The 20,282-nt window shown below is 31.7% G+C and overlaps 1 protein-coding gene across 4 annotated transcripts in view; it reads left to right on the top strand.

Moving 5' to 3' along the window:
* The window catches only part of LOC139514200 (myosin-VIIa-like), a 36,048-nt gene that overhangs the window by 13,507 nt on the left and 2,259 nt on the right, over positions 1-20,282 (top strand). The window contains exons 7-25 of one of the 4 annotated variants that reach the window (XM_071303011.1): positions 285-402; positions 636-764; positions 1,212-1,385; positions 2,260-2,487; positions 3,469-3,881; positions 5,134-5,285; positions 5,866-6,047; positions 6,361-6,467; positions 7,725-7,891; positions 8,117-8,211; positions 8,894-8,955; positions 9,908-10,060; positions 11,818-11,838; positions 12,721-12,826; positions 13,157-13,271; positions 15,721-15,813; positions 16,217-16,329; positions 16,883-17,001; positions 18,028-18,094. In XM_071303011.1, coding sequence (XP_071159112.1) covers positions 285-402; positions 636-764; positions 1,212-1,385; positions 2,260-2,487; positions 3,469-3,881; positions 5,134-5,285; positions 5,866-6,047; positions 6,361-6,467; positions 7,725-7,891; positions 8,117-8,211; positions 8,894-8,955; positions 9,908-10,060; positions 11,818-11,838; positions 12,721-12,826; positions 13,157-13,271; positions 15,721-15,813; positions 16,217-16,329; positions 16,883-17,001; positions 18,028-18,094 — 2,614 coding nt within the window. Of the gene's footprint in view, positions 1-284; positions 403-635; positions 765-1,211; positions 1,386-2,259; positions 2,488-3,468; positions 3,882-5,133; positions 5,286-5,865; positions 6,048-6,360; positions 6,468-7,724; positions 7,892-8,116; positions 8,212-8,893; positions 8,956-9,907; positions 10,061-11,817; positions 11,839-12,720; positions 12,827-13,156; positions 13,305-15,720; positions 15,814-16,216; positions 16,330-16,882; positions 17,002-18,027; positions 18,095-20,282 lie in introns of all 4 variants that reach the window. The other 3 variants (XM_071303009.1, XM_071303010.1, XM_071303012.1) reach the window with 3 other exon arrangements.

Below are 20,282 nucleotides of genomic sequence, written 5' to 3'. Positions count from 1 at the left end.
CATCATTAGGAAGATGAACAACTTCTAAATAGTGATCGTAGTTAAAGAAATATTGTTTTAGTTAACTTATTGCATACGAAACACTTTCTGAACAATGAGCTGTTAAAGTGATATCAAAACAATGAGTTAAAAAATATATAACCAGTCTTAATTAAAACAAACAGGTGCAAAATCTTTAAAGACAACATTAAGTAAACGTATTATTTCTTTATTCCAGTTATTTTATGTTGACACAAATTTCGGTATTTTCCAAAATATAAATATTATCAAATGTTTTATTTCAGAGATGAATTATATTGCCAAGTTTGCAGACAGTTAACTAATAATCCTTCGAGAAACAGCACAGTCAGAGGTTGGGTTTTATTAAGCTTGTTTGCTGGCAGCTTTGCACCATCAGAACGGGTAAGCAATAAAAGCGCTAAATCTAGTGTAGAGAAGCATATCACTGAGCTTTCAGTTAAGTTAAGTTACATTAATGAATGTTGAAGAAAATATTAATGTTAATAACAATAATAAATTTTAGGTATTACTATTGATACTTCAAAAGCTACTTGATGCATGTTTGAAATGTTATGGTATTATAAAATTAACAATCAGATAGATAAAAAAAGTTACTTTATTGGGATATTTTGTAGCTTGCCCCAAGTTTCCTACAGTTTTTAAAAGACAGTTCTCCAGTGTTTGCAGAAAAAGTGGAGAGATTGGTTAGAAGGACCTTTATTTCTGGTACACGTGGGTTTCCACCTAGTTGGTTGGAGTTTCAGGTTTGTCATCAATTTTTAATAAATTTAAATATGAACAAATGGGAATGTGAGATATACTCAGCGAGACAGCAGCCTTAGTACATGACAATAAAAACAATCATCAATTGTTTTGAATAAATTTAACGAAATTGATCAATTTGCCATTAACACTGAATTCATAAAAAAAGAAAAAAAACCAAAAACCATTAGAATGTTACTGAAAGTGTCACTGGCATAGGACAAGCTTTAACAAGTTTTGTAAGGTATCAATTATGTCCCTGTTAATATCCATCAGTAGATGATAAAGAAAAAGCACATAAACCGACACCTTCTTATATATTATTTGTATATTTTATCGACCATGAACAAAATATATTTAATGTTGACAATTTAAAAGGCTGTTACGGTTGTTCATTAATGGAAACAAGTTATAAAAAATGCGTTTTAATCAATGTGTAATAATTGCAGGCGGCTAAGAATGGAAAACCAATATTAATTCCTATAGCTTTGATGAACAACCACAGAATGTTAGTAACTGCTGATTCTGTAACGACTGTTCAGGAACTTTGCCATCAGATCTGTGATAGAATAGGAATAACAGATGATTCAGGCTTTTCTGTATATATAACATTGATGCAAAGGGTATGAAATACTTTAAAGATTATTTCTAGTTATATTCAATCATCCCAAAAGGTTTAAGTAATCTAAAGAAGAACGAGAAAAGTTTAGTTTGATTTGTTGAAAAATAGAATCCATTACTGCAAATAACATGCACTTCACAGCTTGCATATATGAAGATATAAGAAGATGTGATATGAGTGCTAATAAGACAACTTTCCATCCAAGTCGGAATTTTAAAAATAAACCATTATAGGTCAAAGTACGTCTTCAACATGGAACCTTTGCTCACACCGTACATAAAGCTGTAAAAGATCCCAGAACGTTACTAATGTAAAACCATTCAAACAGGAAACCCAACGGTCTAATCCATATAAAAAAAACGAGAAACACTTATGAACCACATCAACAAACGATAACCATTGAACAACAGGTTCATGACTTAGGACAGGTGCAAACAAATGCATCGGGTTTAAACGTGTTAATTGTATCAACCTTTACCCTACTCTGAAACAATAGTGTTGCATCACAACATAGAAAGACACACTATAAAATATCAATTGAAATGGCTTAATTCAATCAAAAGTGAAAATACACTGAACAAATTCTAATCTATAACCCAATGTAATTACAAAATCAGTCTACATGTATTTAACCAAAATAAATGTGTTTTTACTACATGTATGTGTATTAAACATTAATTTAATATTGTTAAATTCTTAATTTTCGACTCTATCGTATTGATTGTTCATTTTTCCATTAAACGAAGAGTAACAAAATTTTCAAAGTTTAATGTTAATTAAAAAAGATGAAATTAATCGTAAGTTGAAGTTGTTTATGACTCAAATTGATAAAATGAAGTTTAAAATTTGTGCCGTAAAAAAAATGTTTTCTACAGATATCTTGCCTTGGTCATGGTTTGCATCGAATTATGGATGCAGTTGCTGAATGCGAACAGAACACAAAACAAATGGGAATGAGAGAAAGCAGTTCAGCTTGGAGACTTTATTTCAGGAAAGAATATTTTGTTCCATGGCATAATGCAAAATTGGACGAAATTTCTACTGAACTTGTTTATCACCAAGTGATGAGAGGAATATCTGTTGGTGAATACAAGTGTGACAAGGTATCTACCATTCTAAATGTTACATTTGTCGGTAAGCAGTTAAAAATTATAATGCCATCTATATAAGCACTGGTCTACGTCTGACCGAATGCGCAGTATGTTGATGCTTGAGTACTTCTGGTGAAAGAAAGGGCAATCATAGCGTATTTTCAAGAATTAGAATATCCGTAACAAAAGAAACTACTATATATACACATATCGAAATGGCAGTTCCCTGTGTTTTTTCAACAAGTGTGAAAGATGTATAAAATGCATTTTTAGACAATATTTTGTGTTAAAGGTACACTGTAGTTAATATTTAATAGCTACAAGGATTCAAATTTTGTACGCCAGACACGCTTCTGTCTGCAAAAGACTCATCAGTGACACTTAAATCAAACATCATATAGTTTGCGCAGTTAAAGCCTTTAGCATCCAGAAGTCCGAAAGATTTTGTCATCTACAGCTAAGATAACCCATTCCTAGGGTAGAAATTTATGAGAAATTCGAAAAGTGTCAAGTTTTAAAAACAGTTGATTTATTGTTATGACCATATATAAATGATAATTTATGTCAAAAAAAGGAGTGCTGACTACTGGGCTGATGATACCCTCAGTGAGAAACATCCTCCTGCAGTGGCATCGACCCAGTGGAGTAAATAAACTCAGCATAACTATCAGGATTACAATTTTGTACGACAGACGCAGAAATGGTTACAATCAGGAAACAATCACAAGGTTTTGACTCAAATGATAATACACACGGTATCAATTATGGCAATATTTTTACTGAAATAAATATATTGTACTGTAACCAATTTAGTTTTCCGTTTAACAATATCAACTTCTAGTATTCATCAGTAGAGTAGTTACATGTATACAGCATACATCAAATTCAGGAGAATTTGTGTCCCAAATTAAGAGTATTTTTTTTAAGGACATTAACGGTTCAAAGTAAAACTAACAATCAAAGTACTAATTGTTTTCATTTTATATTTTTAAGGAGGAAATTCTAGTCTTGATGGCGGCTCAAAGATATTTTTGTGAATCTCAAGATAGTTTCGAACCAATGAACTTGACATCATTTTTAAATTCATGGCTTCCAGAGGAATCGAAAAAAGCAAAAGACATGGCATTTTGGGAAGAACAAGTGAAAAAAGCTATTAAAGAAGAATTTCCAAAAGGAAAAAAAGTGACAGCCGAATCTCTTAGAGCTGACATTGTGACATATGCAAAAGATAAATGGCATTCGCAGTTTTCTAGGTTTTATGATGCATCAAAAGTTATATCACCTGCAATGACATTACAGAATGGAATAGTTGGTGTAAATTCAAAACAAATTGACATTATGGACGAAAAAGAAAATGCGCGAAACCATTTAACATTTCTTGAAATTGGAACTGTATCGAGAACAAGGTAGGATATGTCTCATACAACGTATATATATGTAACATATCTACCATAATTAAGAACAAGCGTATCCATATTCTAAAACGTTTATTTCATTTATATTTAGGTCTTTCCACTTTTCTGTGGAAAGACATATTGTTTTTCTTCTGATTAATTTTTTTTTCTTCCGCCTAATTTTGTTTTTGCAATAAATATTTGTTTCGCAATATGTCGCTTAGATATTTGGTATATGATATCGAACAGTTTATGCGCTTTTGAAATTTACCCTGCGTAACCAAATACTTTTCTTTGTAGGAGTTATCTCCTCAAACACTGTTTTCCTTGTGTCCACGACTCCTTCGCAACCGTAAAAGATTACAACAAATTGATTTTATAAAATTGCTCGTTATATCCTTCGCATGATTTGTCCAATTTCGACCGAGGCAATATGAGCGCTCCATATGAGAGTTATTTCCCCTTTTGTATTTGAAATTTTGGAATGTATTGTAATCTGGAACACCATAAGTGATAGAGACCTAGGATCTTTTGATTTGAGGTCCTTGGTCCAAAAAAATGAAAATTAGGTCAAGGTCAAAGGTCATAAAATATACAAATGAAAAATGGGTAAAACATTTTGAAAAAAACTCAGGGAACGGTCCCCCAAATGCCCAAAGGCAATACTTTGCAGTTATCGTAGTCGTATGTATTACACATACTTAATGACTATATCTTTTAAAAAGATGAAATGTATGACAGTAGTATTTTTCTTAAAATGAGTTGTAGTTATGGTCGTATTCTTTTTTTAATCTTATTTCGTCCCCGAGGGTATCACCAGCCCAGTAGTCAGCACTTCAGTGTTGACATGAATATCAATTATATGGTCAATTTTTTAAATTTCCTGTTAACAAAAGTTTGATTTTTCGAAAACTAATTGATGTTTTAGAAAACTAATGATGTTTTCGAAAACTAATGATTTTTTCGAAAACTAATGATTTTCTTATTCCAGGAGTAGATTACCTTAGCCGTATTGGTAATTTTGGGTCCACAATGCTCTACAACTTTGCACTAGTTTGGTTTTATAACTATTTTGATCTGAGCGTCACTGATGAGTCTTATTTAGATAAAACGGGCGTCTGGCGAATTTAATTATAATCCTGGTATCTTTGATAACTAATTATATGCAAATAATTCATATGATTCTTCTTCCTTATTTTCACCAAATAAGACAATAGTCATTTAAATCATGTAAATGTTATTGATGACATAATTTATGTTATAGGAATTCGACGACCATCACCACTTTGAGCGGTGAGGAATATGTTATGCATTCAAATCATTCAGAGGACCTCCATTCTCATCTTACACAATTCTTAGAAGGATTAAAGCGGAAATCAAAATATGCTGTAGTTGTTCAGGATTCATCCCAGTTGGGTAAGTCAAAAAGTTGATGCATCAATTCCCTCAAAATAGAGGTTTGAGAGATTAATAAATAGCTAAATATATAAACTGTTGACATTTCAAAAAAGCAATACATTGTTTTAAACACCTTTCATCTTATATTACCAGTGTTGGCAATATTCATTTTGATTTTCCTTAATTTTGATGACCATCCAAAACTTCAAGTACAATCAAAACCATAAAATTGGTTTTTCTGCGTTGTCAGTGTTGTTTGTCTCAATTATATATATTTAAATAAGTTTTATTTCATTAAACTAACAAAAAAACAGTTGTACACTTTTTGATTAAATATATTTTAACAAAAACCGTAATATATTTATTGATAGGTTTGCACATCAGGCTGTTATTCTCGTTCAGCTTCACTAAATATAGCTTAAAGTAAAATTTCCACTTTGCATTATTCATATGAACGTCTTTCTAATATAAAAAAAAATACCCAAAACACAATGGAAAAACTTCCGCAATAGAGAGTCTCTCCTATGTCATGTAAGTAGAGATAAACATCCATTCACGATGAAGTTTTATTTAAACCTTTTATCTTTTTTATTTGTAGAAGGTGCAATAGGTGTGAATGTAGCCAAAGGAGATTTAGTTATATTAGATGGACCTTACGAAAATTATATAGATGCAGATATAATTACGGGCATGTGCAAACGTACAGACAAGATAAGTGTGATGCCACGTGATTTGCTGTACATACTTCCTACCCCCGATGAACCTGCATCCGACTCAATGGTGAATATGTCATAGTGTTATTGTATTTATTTGTGTTGATTTGTAAAAAAAACCATGTTTAATACATCATATCTTTTATGGTTTATGTGTTTTGATAAACAGCTTTGAAGATATATGGTATAATTAACAAATCATAAATGGCAAATAGTATTTTTCCTTCTTGGATGTGATTATTTGACCTTCCATACCAGAAAATTTTCTTTGTATAGATTTGTTGATGATCTGTACGATAAAAGCAGAAATTCTTTTGAAAGTTACTGAAAATTCTTCCCTATTGTTTTTACTAAAGTGGTAACATTTTTTTACATTTAAGGGTATGCTCACTATGCAACTGAAAAAGGACCCAACAGTATTTATCAACTTATCAGCTAGTGAAAAGACAGAACACACACTGGAAGCATATTCCAAAGTTCATTTTCGGTCAGTTTAAACTTATTGTTTTTCGTTTTATATTTTTCTGATTGTTAAACATTATGTCATACACTAGTTCAAATCTGAATTAAAACACTTACAAAAATGGATTTGATATAATTATATATTACTATATGAAAAAGGCAAGGATTTGTATAGTAACTATACAAATCCTTGAAAAAGGCAAACAAAAACAGAGAGTGGAACAAAACGTCTTTAACGAAATTTTTAAGCACTAGGCTTTTTCCTCTTAATCTATATTGCCTCCCTGTATCATTAAAACGAAACTAAATATTAGAATAAGTACACACAGTGCAACGAACGTCTCTATGAGATTTTTCACATCAATACTGAGTTTTTGGATTACAAAGAATAAGAAGAAGAGAAGTTAAGAGGTTAAGGCTTAAAATGTTCATATTATGTATGACCTTATAAATACATGTAATTAAGGACGTCAATATGAATAACATGTAATCAATACAAAACCGTCACTTAGTCTTATACCGTATGGGATGTAAACTTTAGAACTGTCATTGATAATACAAATAAAAGCAACAAAGTATACCGCTGTTACATACTCATAAATCGATTAAGTGAATACAAATCCGGTCACAAACAAAAACCGAGCGAGAGAAGCACATCAACTATGATAGGAAAAAATTTATCATAGATACCAGGATTTAAATTTTGTACTTGCGCCAGACGCGCGTTTTGTCTACAGACTCGCGCTTTGTCTACATAAGACTCATCAGTGACACCATCGAATCAAAAAAAGAAAATCAAAACAAAGTACGAAGTTGAAGAGCATTGAGGACCAACATTCCTAAAAGTTTTGTCAAATACAAGGAAAACAACGACATAACAGATTCACTACTGCTACAAAAACAAACACCAACATACAAAGAAACGGAATATTTGATAACAACTGCCAAAGATACAAGTCACTCCATTCCAGATAGCTGATGATTTTAAATTGATGAAACGATAAGAATTGAAAAACAGTTTAATCTACTTTCATTTAAAATTTGGTGGATAGTTGCTTCTTTGGCAATCACACCGCAACTCCACTTATTTTTTATATATTAATTGATTTTTAGTGTACGGTTGAAAAATACGGCGTTTTAACAGTGTTGAATAGAAAGAACACTTGCAAGAACATTCGTTAAAAGATGAATTGTCAAGCACACATTAGAAAGAAATTATAAAATCCAGAACAGTAAGGTATTTTATATGTTCTATGATTGAAATATTTGTTGTTTTTTCTAGACCTACCAATGACAATACAGTAACTAAGGTGCTGAAACAGGTATCTTTTAGAAAAGAAAAGTCAGCAACGCCATGGCAATTCTCAAAAGACCCAATCAAGAAACCATTGCTACGCAAAACAGCATTTAAAGAAGAACTACGATCAACGAGTTGTCGATGCTTTTTATATATCCTTTTATTTTTGCACTGTATTTACTATTTAAGAAAGCCTTGTGATGGCAAATAATCTAAAAACTTTCAAATGTGAAATACTACTTTATTTTTAAAAAAATCAACTTAGTGCTAGGTTAGCTTTTGATTTGTGAACTAGTTATCTGATTTGTAACTTTCTGCTTATATTTTTTGTATGTCTTTTTGAAATTTAAGTTGATAAACATCCTTGACAATATAACCTATTCAGCAATATATGGGAGACGCTATCAATAAGGACAGACTTGCCGAGTCAGATATAGTGAATAACTATATTATTAATCCGGCTATAAGAAGCGTAAGTATTAATATTTTGTTATTTGATTTTATGTTTTGACAAAAAGTCATGAACAACTGAACACATTTTATATATGAAACAAACAACAAAGGATAAAATTTCCATGCACACAACTCGTGAATCAGGAAGAAACGTGATCGGGTATGATCGTCACTTAAAATTTGAAAAGCCAAAATGTTTTGTAGGGGAACATAAAATTCAAACAGCCTATCAGTTTGTCGTCGGCTGTTTTGACTGGTCTGTATTGATCATCTCAATTGGTCTTCTACTTTTTTTTTTACAGTTCTGCATACTCACTCTTGTCAATTCTCTTCGATTGTAGTATCCCTCTAAGTTTTGATGTTCCTGGGCGTTAAATGTATTTTCATACTCGATGAAAAAATATGAAATAGATAATCATTCAGAATGTATTATATACCTTTGCCAAAAAAGCCATAGCAAACTAAAGCTGATAAATAGGATATTGTGGTATTGGTATGTATCTGAATTATCAAGTTGAGTTTGATTGTGCATTCTAACTACCCAATATCTATAATAAGCACAATCATGTGACACATTTCATGATTTTGCATGAAAACCATTAGAATTCTTTTAATTTTGTGTAAGTTTTTTCTGACTACTAGCACATGAATTGTAAGTTATAACAATGAGTGCTGGCAATTACTTTTCGTTTTTTTTCCAGCGTCACATTCGAGAAGAAGTTTACTGCCAGTTAATAAAACAGCTGACAAATAATCCTGACAAGTGAGTTATATACATTTTCAAGATTTACAGATACATTGCGTATCACAAGAAGCACTTTTTTTATTTTTTAATAATATAAATAAACATAACTTTATATAGAAAAAGCCTTAACATCTTGTCAGAGTTAAAGCAAATCACAACTTTTAATGTATCCGTGGCGGATCCAGAACTTCTTGTAAGGGGGGGACCCGCTCCAGTCACGCTTCAGTGATTCCCTATATAAGCAACCAAATTTTTCCCACGAAAGGGGGGCCCGGGCCCCCCAAGGCGCCCCTGGATCCGCCTATGTGTATTAACCATAAAAGAGGGACGAAAGATACCAGAGTGACAGCCAAACTCATAAATCGAAAATAAACTGACAACGCCATGACTAAAAATGAAAAGGACAAACAGACACACAATAGTACACATGACACAACATAAATAACTCAAGAAAAAACGACACGAACCCCACAAAAACCTAGGGGTGAAATCAAGTGCTCCGGAAGGGTAAGCAGATCCTGCTCCACATGTGGCACACGTCGTATTGCTTATGAGATAACAAATCCGGTAAATAGTCTAACTCAGTAGGTCACATATATGAAAGGGACGGGGATTGTAGTTACGACGTAAGGAACATATCCGAAATCATTTGTGAAACGGTTATTCCCTAACGGTCAACCAACTCGTAATGACGTCCGTTAAATTTACGAAGATATGATTTCAACTTCACCATTTGGAACTCTTGTTTGAATAGCTTCCTTGTGAGCAACAACCCTCTATCAAGAAAATCATGATAGGAAATGCAAGCACGGGAATATCGAATCAATTAGGAGATATATACGCCGTATGCAGGTGCTGCTGGAATGTTGCTACTTCGAATTAATTGTCCTTTTTCAAATTTTTTATTCTCTTAACCTTTTTTAAATTCTAGATAAATTGACTATTAATATGTTGGTTTTTTTTATTACAGGGGAAGTACAGAAAAGGGATTCAAACTATTATACTTCCTGACTTCGACTGTGTCCCCAAGCTATGAATTAACCCAACACTGTGAAGCATTTTTAAGAGGAAACAAACACAAGTTGGCGAAGATTTGTTTGGATAGTTTGCGACGAACAAAGGAGTAAGTTACTAGGAACAATTGAAGAAGGGGATTTTATGTAATTTTTGGCTAGACTGAGGAAATAGCTTGTTAGTTATTTAGATCATATAGGGAACTAGTTGTCTTGTAAACTTTTAAAAAGACCGTCTGGAATAGAACTAACGAACCCGTTTACACAGAAGGTCGTATTTTCTTTTGCAGTTTACCATATGTTTTCCTTAAAAATTCCTTTTGAAATTTTTATTTCCCGTCACTTCAAAAACTACTAAGTTGAACATTTTTGATGTATGTCTGTATATTCATTTAATCATATGTCCATGTATATGTATTTTGTACTGTGTTGAACTGAAATGGTTTTAGACTATTGTTTTCTGTAAATTTAAAATGGTGAATTATTTCAAACACTAAGTGATTTCTACCCAAAAGAAAAGATTGCATTAGCCGTATTTAGCAAAACTCCGGAACGTTTGGTTTTAAAGCTCTTAAACTTCGGACTGTTTTGAAGCTAGCGCCACTAACGAGTCTTGTGTACCCGAATTGCGCGCCTAGCTGACCATATAAAAACCTGGTATTTTTATGATTGTTTTCAACTGTTGGGTTGATGAGACTGCTGGTGGACGTTAAGTCCACAAAAGTGTCAACAGCCAAGTATTAATCACATTAAATATCATTGATATGTTCATTTTATTTACATTTACTGTTCATGAAATGATGAATCATTCGTTACATTCACGGTTTTCTACAATGTTAAAGATTGTCAAAACTGTAGTTAGTACAACTTTCGGTATTTTCGATTTTTAAATTTAAGGAATAACAGTACTGTAGTTGAAAAGTTGCCCCCGTTAATTGTAGATTTGACGGTCGCAAATGTAGTTCTACTGGGGACGCGTAGCGGAGACAGTAAAACGGAGATTTGCGACCGTCAAATCAAAATTGACGGTGGCAACTCTTCAACTATAGTACTGTTATTCCGATTCTAATGCCTTACAAAAAGAAATAGTACGATTAAACTTGATAAAATGTCTAAATTTGACAAATAAAAAAAAAAATCCGCCAAAAATTAAGATTTTGGCGCAAAGACGTCATGGGTAAACCAGACGTCATACAAATGAAAACTTACGAACTGGAGGATATTATGTAACCTGTACGATTCAAATTCGGATAAAATTAAATTATAACTGCGAATTCGAGATAGGTGTTGTTTTATTTTCGATTATATAGCAGTATTCGAACATTTGTTTATTCAATCAATTCAAAATGGCTGGTTCCTCCTTAGTTACGCCTGGTCAACTGAAGATTTGACGGTAACTTTTAGCCAATGAAAAAAAAATGTTACATAAAAATTGCATTAGAATTTTTATTTGACCTGCTAACTGTCCGAGTATCGACGATGAGTTTTATATAGAAACATGGGTCTGGTATACCAAAGCATAATCCTGGTATTTTTGATGAGTGTAAGCATACTAGATAACAACTTAAATACACTATCACGAGTCTAATTGAATGCAGTTTTCTCCCTATTAACATTTAGGACGATTGATTGCTCAATAGTCGCTGATCGTTCTTTGACAATTACTTCAGAACGAGAAAATAAAAATAAATATATATTTGACCTTCTACTGTAAAAACATGATTTTGTAGGCGAAAGAATTAAATTTTGTTGTGTACAGCTACCAAATTCTGTATTTATTAAGATATTTAAGCACTAATTGGTAGACTGTACTTCTTTTACTGACAATTTAAAAAGATATAAAAATAATTGTGCTATGGTTATCTAGATTTGGAGTAACAAAATGCAGGCAAGTATTGCTTTGTGATTTGCCAGGCAGTATTATTTAGAAGTAGTGTAGTATTTAGGCAATTGCTCTTTTTGATTTTTTTTTAATATTTAAAGAAATATTTTGAATATTTGAATACAATTTTGTAGTTGTCTTGATAGTCTTTAACAATTTACATTTTGCTCAATAAATTGAGCTTTATTTTTTTTTAGCATTAATGTTATCATATATATTTTTTTGATATACAGTGTAATTGAAGTTTGTACATTGCCATTTACTATCACTACTTACTATCACTACTTCCTAATAGAATTAAAATTGGATAGTATTGTTGTATTGCTATGTTGATAAGATTCACAATAAAAAAATGCTGCAATGATAAACAGTCACAATAAACAATAGTGCAAAGGTGAAAAGTCACAATAATTAATGTTGCAATGGTGTATGTCATACAATATCTTGTGTAAGGTGAGGGATTTCAAATATACTGAAATGCACATTGCTGATCAACCCATGTATTATCTTAATACCCCCCCCCCCTAATTGTGTCAATACCGTTCAGGGATTTTTATAAACACTTATACTTACTTGCATGTATTATTATTTGGTTGCCATGGAAAAGATTAGTTGATTAAACAACCTGACTATAATTCGTCTAACTGGCATTGTCTTCAGTTTGTCCATAATTCAAATGAACGATCAGAAAATATCTTAAATTGTTTTATGAAAAATAGTTACTGTTTATATAAAGATTTAGAAAAAGTCAGATATAAACATAAATAAAAACAAGAAAGGTATTGTTTTCCATTTCAAACCCAGTTGTTTGTGATCATAAATAAAGCATAAGTATCCAAACGCTGTCGTCAGGCCATCATTTTTTATTTTCATATTATATATTTCCAGAGATGGCTGTAGACGTTATCCTCCTCATACAAGGGAACATGAATCATTCAGCTATACTACTCAAAAGATTTCTATTCAGATCCGTTTTCCATTTGGAGAACAGCAGGTACTTTGATATTTTAACTCCATGAGCACTTGTTCGTACACATATTTATGTAATGGTTAACTCAATACAACTGTGATTAATAACGATACTTATCGACGATATTCATAGTCGTTGCATTACAATTACGAATCGTTGAATGTATAATTCAAAAATCAATGTTTTCATAAAATCTCAAAATATAGATATATATGAAAGTACTAAATGTTCTCGTAAATATGTTTTTGTTTTGGTAATTGTAAGTCATATGATTTAACGCCCATTGGTTTTCAGCAATGTTTATAGTTGGCTGAAATATATGCTGTGAATTTAAATATTTCTGTTGTTATCCAGACGTTTGACATTGAACCAACAGAAAGAGTGGGAAGCTTTCGAAACATGATTGCGAACAAACTTGGGCTTGCAGTTGCAGAAGACTACGGGATATTCTTTGGATTACAAGACAGAGGTTCCAACCTTTACTCATCATCTTTGGCTGTGTGTTCGTATTCTTCACCCTCACTCTAATTCAATGTACTGTCACTGTGTTTTTGGTTCACTTCATTGTTATAGCAAAATTCATTATCCAAACTTATCTTATATATTTTTTGAATGTTTAAAAAGCCTGTAACTTATAATTATTATTTTGTTTAAATGTTTTATAAACTATTAAAAATGAAGAACGAATATGAAAAAAATGGGTGCGCTCTTTAAAACACAGTACATACATTTACTAATTGGTGGATATTAAAAGAAAAATCACCATCATTGCTTAGTTTTAATTTGATTTTCAAAATGTCTAAAAATACGATCGAAATTCTTCTTCATGTAGAGCTTGCCTATTTTAGATTTCCCAGTAGAACTTTTGCAAAATGAAATCAATTAAATCATTATCTGCCTGCAATTTCTTATTCCTGCATGCTTCATTTGCCTGACCATCAAAGTAACCATATACATGATATTCTATAGTGATACTGGATGAACATATTCATATCCCTTTTTTGAATAGAATACTTCCATTAATGAAAAACTTGATTTGGGATTTAACGCTTCTTCTGGTTGGCTGACAGTATTTTGTCTATCTGTAATCAGGACGTCATGATTTATTCCGTCTTTGAATGGAATTAAGAATTAAATCATAAGGAATGACCGTAATATTTTGTTCTGTGTATTCAAAATAACATCAAAGATAAGATGCACACTTTAAAATAACACGCTACGCGGCTTATTCAGTGTGCACCACATTTTTTTATGTTATATTTCTTCACAGACAGAAAAATATAACAGTAATTTCTTAAATAATACCTACTGTAGAAACGATCATCATTTTTAAATAATCTTCATACATACTAACTAATTCTTCCTTTTATTTACTTCTTTGACTTCAGTTGAACTCTTCAGTTTTTAACTTTGTAAAACTCAATGTATCTTTCAGATGTTTTGTTTATTTTAGAAACGAAATGAAAAAATATTATTTGGTGAAAACTATGTATTTTTTATTTTCCCAGACAAAGATGACAATAACCAGTTTTTGCCATTTATCTTTGACCCCTTAAATATTGATCCGCTCACAATTTGTCCATTTTTTTTATTTCAAACATACGGGCTTTGGAAGTTTCTACATAAAGAATTCAGAATGCATCCAGAAGTAATCAATCCGACTGAAAAAATAATTTAAAAAAAGCAAGCATATAAGTGAAAACTCATTTTGAATAACGGTAAATGAAGGCTAAAATTTAAAATTCGGATTTCTATAATTCCAGAATATTGACTTATACAAAATATGAGTTGATATTTTTTTAAGATCCACCATTTATCGATATTTATAGTATATTCATTTGAAAAGTTAATATCATTTAACTGCAAGTTATGATGACAATCATTAAACGATATATTACTTTCATTGTTCCGCCTGTGGTGTAGATATTTCATCTGATTCAGAAGTGTATGGTGCATGTGATTAAAGATGAAATAAATAAAGTATAGGTGTTTATTTCTACTTGTTATATAGGATTATAATCAAACACATAAACTATATGGAATGAAAATATGGCAGAGGTACTCGTATATAAAGCAATACATACATATTTATACGGAGTTTGATTCTCACGAACATGCAGTTGTCGCTACCTTTTTAATATATTCTCTTCTTAAGAAGCCTCTGGTTTAGAAGTAAAGGACGTGACTGCATTTAGTATTGTATGCTACATATATCTGCATTATTTATTACAAATATTATCTAGGAAAAGTCTTGTCATTCTATTAGTAAAAACAAGATCGAGTTGCACCTTGTATTTTTTTTTTATTATTTTGCACGTTTTTAATGTATGTATCATGCGTTTAAAATGTTTCTGACTTTCTATTTATATTTTTTCAAATCACTACAACTGCCAATCAATTAAGAGATAGCTGAGCTTTGTATTATTAAGAAATAAAATTAAATGTTGCATGTCATTTCTATATTTAAGCACCCTATCATTTTCCTTCTTTCTCAGATAGGAAAATATTGATAAATATCTTGTACAAAAGTGGCATACGGCAAATTTTCAATGTGTGTTACTTAAAACTATTTACAATCTGCAACCAATTGTCAAGAAGGTGCATTTATCGAAAATGAAGAAAGTGTATAAAAGAAATATAAGACTATTTGTATTTCATAGTTTCTAAATTTTAGAAAAGCAACATTTACTGTTTTAAAGTGTTCTTTCTTCAAATCTAATGAAATGTTTATTTTTACTGCCATACCTTGTGTTAAGACAAAAAATACTGGAAAATATTAATTTCATAATAGTATTCGAAACTTCACTTTGTTTATGTTGTAACAGCAAAAGGAATATACTTTAAATATTTCAAAAATAAATTAACTTTCCATTCATTTTAGATATAAAATGTTAAATTTGTTCACCTCTTTTTTTTAGTGATAAATGCTAGGGAAACAGAATATTTCATGGATGCTCTTACACATGTAGAAAGGTTTTGGCTACGGCAACCGGAACCAATTTCGCCAGGTAGTAAGTATGATATCTAAATGAGTCTTATATATGCTGAAACACAAAAATGTATGAAAATAACTGTTATTTGAAATCTATTCAAACTTATTATCACTTTTTTACATACAATGTTTACCAATAAAAAATTTCTCAACGAGAATCAGTATTCCGTATTTGAACAGTAAAACACTACCTTCGTGTTTAACAACTTGGATTACCAATGTCGATACCGTACTTTTTTTTAAAGGGTAAGGTTTAATGTATTACGATTTTGCATAGTAATAATTATTTCTAATACTTGATAGTTTTAATTTTGTCATTTGATAAGGACTTTCCGTTTTGAATTTTCCGTAGAGATCGGTATTTTTTCTCTTTTACCTTTTGTTTTGTCATTCGTAACACATATATTTTTATGTTACTTAAGCATCAAGCACTACACAGAAAGTTGATCTAACTATATTCTTCATGAAGAAGCTATGGGTTGATGCTGTGCCAGGAGAGGAGGTGTTATCAGATGTTGAATTTCATTTTCCACAGGTAATACACCAAATTCATTTCAATTATTTAAGCTGGATAATTGTTGACGTATTTCTAAAAAAACAAAATCATCCTGTATTCAAATTCAATAATACTTTGCTCTCTGATTAATTATTCTTTTATGCTGTTTCTTCGTTTTCAAAATAACAAACCGACTATGTTCTATCGAAAATTAACGGACAACGTCATGGCTAAAGAAGAAAAAAAACAAAAAATAATACACAGAACACAACATTGAAATACTGCGCAACACGAACCCTATCAAATTCTTGGGGTGATTTCATGTGCTATGGAAGGTTAAGCAGATCCTGCTCAACATGTGGCACCAGTCGTGTTGCTCATGTAAAACAAACCCGGTGACAAGTCTGATTAGGTAGATGAACTTCGGGAAAAGGGGTCGGGTTTGTAGTAATAACATAAGAACATATCCGTTAAATTCTGTGAAACAAATATTCCAATACGGTCAACAAGCTAGTGAGGGGGTCCTTAAAGTGTAAATTAATGTTAAAATAGTCCAACTTGGAAGATTCATTCACCATTGATTTTTTTTCAGGAAGTGCCAAATTACCTTCGCGGCTATCACAAATGTAAAATGGAGGAAACTGTGAAATTGTCATCTTTGTTGTACACTGCTCAGCATGGTCAGGATATGACTGCTTTGAAGAATTTAGAGTAAGTATCTGCTTTCATATATTGGGCTTGTTTTATGACATTATGACACTTATGTTTGAATTTGCTTTTGCTGAATTTTATCTTTTTTGACTCATCGCTTTTTAGCATTTACAAAAATTTTATACAAAATCATTTTTTTTATTTCAAATTATGGCTAATTAGTAATTACATTCGACTGTTTACAATTTACTGAATCAATAAATGGATGGTGATTGAACGTCGCCTTCTGGTCTTTGCGTAGGCCATTTTCAAGGAGAATTAGTTGTTTTATGGGAATGCAAAATACTTCTTATGTATAAATACGTGATTATCCAAATGACAAATATTAGACATAACAAATAATATATGTAGCGAAAACGGTCTAGGCTCAAAGTTGTCATGCGGATTCGAAGCCTTAGTTCCAGAATGATTCTTATATATCTGATGCAAAAATATCAACATAACAGTCTATATATTTATTGTGTCCGATGAACTATTCTAGATTTATTTTGAAAATGAAACCAAGGCCATCGGAGGTCTTCGGAGGTCAACATAATAGTAGATTAGCTGGCGTTTAGACTAAAATACACACTAATCAAAGTTAATTAATATGGAGCCCATGCTCTGCCAATTGTTAATTTTAGACCTTTTATGATTTTGATAAATGTTTTACAATGATTTAAATCAAATGTGAGAATTTGAGTCAAATCGATGGACACTAATTCGACAGCTAGTGTCCGTTTAACCTGTCGACGAACTTGGTCTTGCTCGTTTTGTTTATAATATTCCCTCAGTTTAGTTTTTTTTTCTTGATTTGTATATTTTTACTCGATCTAAAAGTTTAAACATCGGTAAACCACTGTCGTCGTCATTTACCTTCATAGTGAACGCTCAAACTAAATACTTTGAAACTTAAGTACGTATAAAGTGATTATTTTTTTTATTCATATTTTGCACAATACCATAATTTCATAATATGCACAGTCAGATAGTTTCTATATTATACAAGTAAAATGTAATTTAATAATTTTTATCTGACTTTTACAGAAAGGACCAATCGTTTTTAATTCCACAAACAATGCATGGAGAAAAACCAGGCAAAGAGTGGAAATCAGTAAGTACGCTAACCTTTGAGGTCATCATATTCTTACTTAAATAGTCATATTAGGTTAATATTTGTAAGATAATTATATTGATGTTAGCTAAATGTTTAGTGGCAATATTTCTTGCATTAACATGATTATAAAGTTTTAAAATTTCACCCACAACTGCTTAAAAGAACTAAAATAAACAAACTGTGGACAAATCATTTGACTCTTACCTGAGGTGTTATCGACATATACATGACAAAGATTGTATTAGAGAGTACAATTCTGATGTGTTTCAAGTACAGTAGGCTATTTGAAAATGAATCTCATTTTTGTCGTGTAAAACGTTGAAGTGTTGAGTGCAATATAAAACGTCCGAGAAATACTCAGTTTTATCTGTTAACATAAAAAAAACACTGAAGTAAAATTTTTAAAAAATATCAGAATTAGAAACAGTTATAAAAGAAATAAACGTTGATTATAGTAGGAAAACGCAAAAAAAAAATGATATTTGAAGAAAATTGAAGAATACGTTATTTGAATGATACGACCTGCTGTTGTATGTCGCTTACATGACTTTTCTACACTTTATACAAGTATTCCACAATTCCAAACTAAAATACAAATTGAAAGAGTTGGTATTGCTTTGTTTCATAAAAAAGAATGGCCAACGAAGATACAAGTAGTATCTTGTCTTAGGAAGGGATAAATCCTACTTTGTAAAGGATCACTCTGATTCAAACAAAAATTCTCTGAAACTGACATTATAAAGATGCTTGATTTCTTGATTGACAACATATTTGTTACGTTCAGAGGACGTGTTTTTCAACAGACTATCGGCATTCCAATGGGAACGAATTGTGTCCCTCTTCCTGCCGACTTGTTTCTTTATTATTATGAGGCTGACATCATACAGGAACTTCTTTGGAAGAAAGATAAGAAGTTAGCAATATCCTTTAACTCTTCTTTCCGCTATATAGATGATGTTCTTTCACTAAATAATTCAAAATTTGGTGACTATGTCGAATGCATCTACCCCATTGAACAAGAGATAAAGGATACAACAGATGCAGTTAAGTCGGCCTCATATCTTGACTTACATCTAGGAATTGACAATGAGGGTCGATTAAAAACAAAACATTACGACAAAAGAGATGATTTCAGCTTTCCAATTGTGAACTTTCCATTTCTAAGTAGCAACATTCCAGCAGCCGGTGTATATATCTCCCAATTGATACGATTTTCCCGTGCTTGCATTTTCTATCATGATTTTCTTGATAGAGGGTTGTTGTTCACAAGAAAGCTATTAAATCAAGAGTTCCAAATGGTGAAGTTGAAATCATCTCTTCGTTAATTTTACGGACGCCATCACGAGTTGGTTGACCGTTATGGAATAACCGTTTCCCAAATGCTATCGGATATGTTCCTTATGTCGTAACTATAATCCCCTTCCCTTTCATGAATGTGACCTACCGAATTAGTCTATTTACCGGATTTGTTATCTCATAAACAACACGACGGGTGCCACATGTGGAGCAGGATCTGCTTACTCTTCCGGAGCACCTGAGATCACCCCTAGATTTTGGTGGGGTTCGTGTTGTTTATTCTTTAGTTTTCTATGTTGTGTCATGTGTACTAATGTTTGTCTGTTTGTCCTTTTCATTTTTAGCCATGGCGTTGTCAGTTTATTTTCGATTTATGAGTTTGACTGTCCCTCTGGTATCTTTCTGCCCTCTTTTACCTGTCTTTCTGTTCAAACCATTTAATATGACTATCTGCCCTTTATCAGCATGCAAGTATTAGCAACTGGATGGTATCAGTTTCAGAGAATTTTCTGTTAAATCAGAGTAACGTTTTACAATAGAGAAGAGAAAGATACCAAATTAATATTCAAATTTATAAGTCGAAAAAACTCTGAAAGTGCCTTGCCAAAAAACAAAAGGAAAAAAAAAACTACAAAACGATAAGGTATGATTTGTTCCTACCATAATAGTTGTGTCTTCATTGGCTATTTTATATAATTCAAAAATGAAAGTGTATTTATATTTGTTTATGTTCATTTAAATCCCGGGCTTAAAAAACATGCAATCTCGAGGACCCGAATTTAAAAAAAAAATCCCGACATCCCGAAATTCGAACAAAGAAATTCTGGATCCCGAAAGGGTCAATCCCGAAATCCCGAGCTTTAAAACACTTGATCTCGACGTACCGAAA

This window comes from Mytilus edulis, chromosome 3, assembly GCF_963676685.1.
Source record: "Mytilus edulis chromosome 3, xbMytEdul2.2, whole genome shotgun sequence".
NCBI classification, from domain to species: domain Eukaryota; kingdom Metazoa; phylum Mollusca; class Bivalvia; order Mytilida; family Mytilidae; genus Mytilus; species Mytilus edulis.
Note: the sequence above shows the minus strand (reverse complement) of the source record. Positions and strands in the feature narration are given on the sequence as shown.